Consider the following 3,879-nt stretch of genomic DNA (forward strand, 5'->3'; position numbering starts at 1 on the left):
TTATCTCGCCCCCTATATTTTTATATAATATAAATAATTCAAAATCAAAACATTAACCTTCGATTTACAACGAAGAACATGTTTACAACTGAATTTTCTCGCCCCCTATATTTTTATATAATATAAGTACTTTAAAAACATAACATTAACCTTTGATTTACAACGAAGAATACGTTTACAACTGAATTTTCTCGCCCCCTGTATTTTTTTTTTTTTTTGATTAACCTGGATATCCAACCCGTTATGCGAGCCGACTAATCCCAGGGTGACCACCTGCTTTGCAGATAGCCCGGAGTCACTGCATTTGAACCTCCGTGGCCACAAGGGGATTTTTATTTCTCATTCGATTTGAACCTGATACCTTCTGATACTTTTGATTTTTAAAACCAAGCTCAAACCAATCAGGCACGACCCTTGTATTTTTATATAATAAACAAGTGACGTAAATCATTGTTTGAAACTATAGAGACAGATTTGAGTTGCACGTTAAGCATAAAAAATTGTACGTCTTTTGGGTTTTTGAAATTTGAATTCGATTCCTCTTTCTCTGTCTTCACTCGCCATTTCACATCCACTTCAAGCTGCTGCTTCTTCTTCTTCTTCATCTTCTTCATCTTCATGGCTGCCTGGTAAATTCTTGATTTCTTTTTTATCTTTTGACCTAATTTTAGCTTCAATCAATCTCAAGATTCTCACTGATTTCTTTCTAGCAATGCATTTGAAACTTAAATTTTCAGCATTTCATGGGGAAAACTTTTGTTTCGAAGATCAAATGCTGGTTTATTTTTCTCGAATTCATTTGTGAATTAGTTTTTATTCATTTTGAATGCGCTTTCTAATTTGCAAATTGGTGTTTTAGGATCGAATCGTTTGTGGGTTTATAACTTATTTATGGTTTAATTTTGGGGGAATGTGATTTGTGAGATGGAACCTTTCATGGGTATTTCTCATATTTCTTCCCCTTTCATTATTTAATCCTTGTATGTGCTTTCTCGTTTTAGAAATTAGGGTTTTAAAGATCAAATCATTGGTGGGTATTCCATAATCTTCCAAGAAAGTTACTGTTTAATCTTTGGTTGTAATAAGTTTGAAAGGATTTCGATGGATTGAATGCGATATGAAGTATTAACTATTTTGTGTTTGTTCTTACAGAAGCAACAACTTTTAGTTTTTTCTGAGCATTTCAAATGATTGCAAGAAACTAATAACTTTGAGGTATGCATTTCATCTGCATAAGATTTGATGCATAAGAATCGTGAAATGATCGAATTTGTTCCATTGTTATGCTTCAATGGTTCTTGAATTTTGTTTGAATTTGAACTGACCACCAACTGTTTGATAATTGACCTCAGAGAGAATGGACTCCTTACCTGATGCTGTTATCCAATACATTTTGTCACATTTAAGCAATGCCAAAGACGTAGCATCGTGTAATTGCGTCTCGAAGAAGTTTAAAGACTCAATGCCTTATGTAACGAGCCTTTACTTCGCACGTAGCGTCTTTGATAGCCTAACAAACGGTCAAGATCCCGACTCCGTTATAATGCAGATGGTCTCTTCGATTTCCCGATTGGAAGAGCTCGTGGTTTACTGCCCGTTTACCGGTTCTGGGCTGGCCTCGTGTGTCTTACTCGCGGGTTCTTCGTTAAAAAGTCTCGAGCTCCGAATGGATAATCTTGTTGATCAGAATATGGGTAATGATAGTTTGTTTAAACTCGAATGCATTCAAGCTGCAAAAAATCTCGAGTCTTTAAGACTTTGGGGTGTGTTCATGGTGCGTGCTCCGAAGTGGGACACGTTTCGAAAACTGCGGAATCTTGAAATCGTTGGAGCAAAATTGGAGGATTCGGTGTTGGTTGAGGCTCTTCGAGCGACTCCTAACCTTACCCAACTTGTGCTTCTTGGTTGTGAGGGTTTGAGGACGGTTTCAATTGAGCTTCTCGAGCTCGAGCATTGTAGACTTGATTTTTACGGTTCGGGTAGTTGTTCGCTCACGCTCAAAGCTCCGAAACTCGAAGACCTTCAAGTTCAAGGGTGTTGTTGGATTAGAGTTCGTGAGACGAGTTGCTTGAAGTATCTTTCGATCTCGAACAATGCTGGTAAGATTAAAGATTTATCGTATTCCTGAATCAAACTTTGATGGTTATGTCGTATTCGGGGCCTCATCATCATTTGTACCGTTGGAGTCCCACATCCGTTAGATATGGACTATCATACTTGTATGTGTGTGTATATATATATATTTATATATATATATATATATGACAGATCAAATGATAACCGCAAATATCTTACAAATCTGCGAACCAGTATATGAAACAACGCATGTGAAACATGTGTTGTTCATTCAGTGTTGTTTCATGTATGAAACATTCAAGACTGTCTATGTGTGAAAAAAACACGAAAATCCGTTTCATATATGGAACACACATAAAAGAAAAAGAATGTGTGAAACATAGCTTAAAATCAAACTCGTTGAACGGTTTGGATTGGTTTTCACAGGTTTGTACCGTATTTGCGGTTTTCATTTGATTTTCACAGTATTGTTACCAAGGTGTTCCTCAGTTTTTCATTTCACATATCTTGAACGTGTATAACAGGCAGGATATCGAGATATGATTTTGGGTCTTATTGGTTGCAGGGAGAATTTACATGGTGGACTTCGGTAAGCTCGTGGCACTTGAGTCGTTAGCGATTAGAGGCGTTCAATGGTGTTGGGACGCAATACACAAAATGCTTCAACTCGCAACCGAAGTGAAACATCTCTTCATGAAAATAGAATTCACCGGAGATTTCGAAGCTCTTCTCCCGTTTCCCGAGATCGATTTCGTCGACTTCTTCAAAACTCATCCGAACCTCAAATCATTCGACATCCATGGTGCAATGTTTGCTGCCCTCTGCCAGAAAAATAGTCTAAAGAACGTAAGTCAGAACGACCGTTATCGTTCGATTTCAGTAAGTACAGAGAATTTATTTATTCAATCTCTAACGAAAATCAAGAAATCTTGATTCGTGGATCATGTTTGCGCTGGGTTTTTCCGCAGGTGGATTCGAGTTTCGTGATCCCGTGGCTTGAAGAGGTTGTGATCACGGTGAGATCGCCTTTGAACGTCGAGCAGAAGATGAACACGCTCGAGTCGTTGGTGAAGTTTGCGAAGAATTTGAAGAAGATGAAGATCAAGATTCTTCAAATGAGAAGTGGGCACAGCAGTGCTGATGAGTTTTTTGAAGAGATTTGCAGGTTTAGACTCATGAATTATAGCTTAATCTCAATAGAGTAAAATTTATGTTTTTCTTAATTGAATCAGCTCCATAATCAGATGTTATGATTCTTGCTTATTGTAGAACTTTGATTTCCCTTGAAGTCTTGTGTCTTTATCTATGTGGTTTCAAGAAGCCTGGCCCTCCAAGCTTGTTTTCATTAAGCTGGACTTTCGGGTTGAAATAGGGTCCGATCGGGCTTTTTCAGGCTTAAGCGGGCTTTTTTTGTCCCCAAAATTTTAGCCCGATTAGGCTTTGAGATAGAGATGACCAAAAACAAATCCCGGTCCCATTCTAATCGGTTCCGATCCCGGTCCTGAACAAAAAAAATCACTTGGCTTTTGGTTCGCAATGGAATTGGAATGTTGAATTCCATTCCCTCGTTCGGTTTATTCTTTTTCGGAAAATGAATCTTCAAAATCTATTGAATTCCATAAATAAGGGATTTAAACGTTCCCAGGCAATAAGGTGGTATTTTGATGGAATGGAATGTTTTAATTTCATAATCCCAAATAACCCATTAACCCTATCTATATCTATACTACATTATAAAACATTAGACTAAAACTTTTAAAAACAATTTTGTATGTATAAAGTACTGTATATTGATGCATATTA

The 3,879-nt window shown here is 37.3% G+C and overlaps 1 protein-coding gene across 1 annotated transcript; it reads left to right on the forward strand.

Annotated features, from left to right (window-relative positions):
• Positions 1–610: 610 nt before the first annotated feature.
• LOC112526930 (F-box protein At1g10780-like) lies at positions 611–3,331 on the forward strand. Its single transcript, XM_025137375.1, has 5 exons — positions 611–629; positions 1,153–1,215; positions 1,353–2,099; positions 2,642–2,922; positions 3,045–3,331. The coding sequence occupies exons 3-5, from the start codon at positions 1,358–1,360 to the stop codon at positions 3,279–3,281; spliced, it is 1,260 nt and encodes a 419-aa protein (XP_024993143.1). The 5' UTR covers positions 611–629; positions 1,153–1,215; positions 1,353–1,357; the 3' UTR covers positions 3,282–3,331.
• The last annotated feature ends 548 nt before the right edge of the window (positions 3,332–3,879 follow it).

The sequence above is a fragment of the Cynara cardunculus genome, assembly GCF_001531365.2.
Source record: "Cynara cardunculus var. scolymus isolate 2C chromosome LG 14, CcrdV1, whole genome shotgun sequence".
Lineage (NCBI taxonomy): Eukaryota > Viridiplantae > Streptophyta > Magnoliopsida > Asterales > Asteraceae > Cynara > Cynara cardunculus.

What these genes read in the sequence shown, in the direction of transcription:
- LOC112526930 (XM_025137375.1), top strand. Translation starts at nt 1,358, where the DNA reads ATGGACTCCTTACCTGATGCTGTTATCCAATACATTTTGTCACATTTA. An exon ending in TTCGATCTCGAACAATGCTG is followed by an intron (nt 2,100 to 2,641) that starts GTAAGATTAAAG and finishes TATTGGTTGCAG; the next exon opens with GGAGAATTTACATGGTGGAC. An exon ending in AGAAAAATAGTCTAAAGAAC is followed by an intron (nt 2,923 to 3,044) that starts GTAAGTCAGAAC and finishes GTTTTTCCGCAG; the next exon opens with GTGGATTCGAGTTTCGTGAT.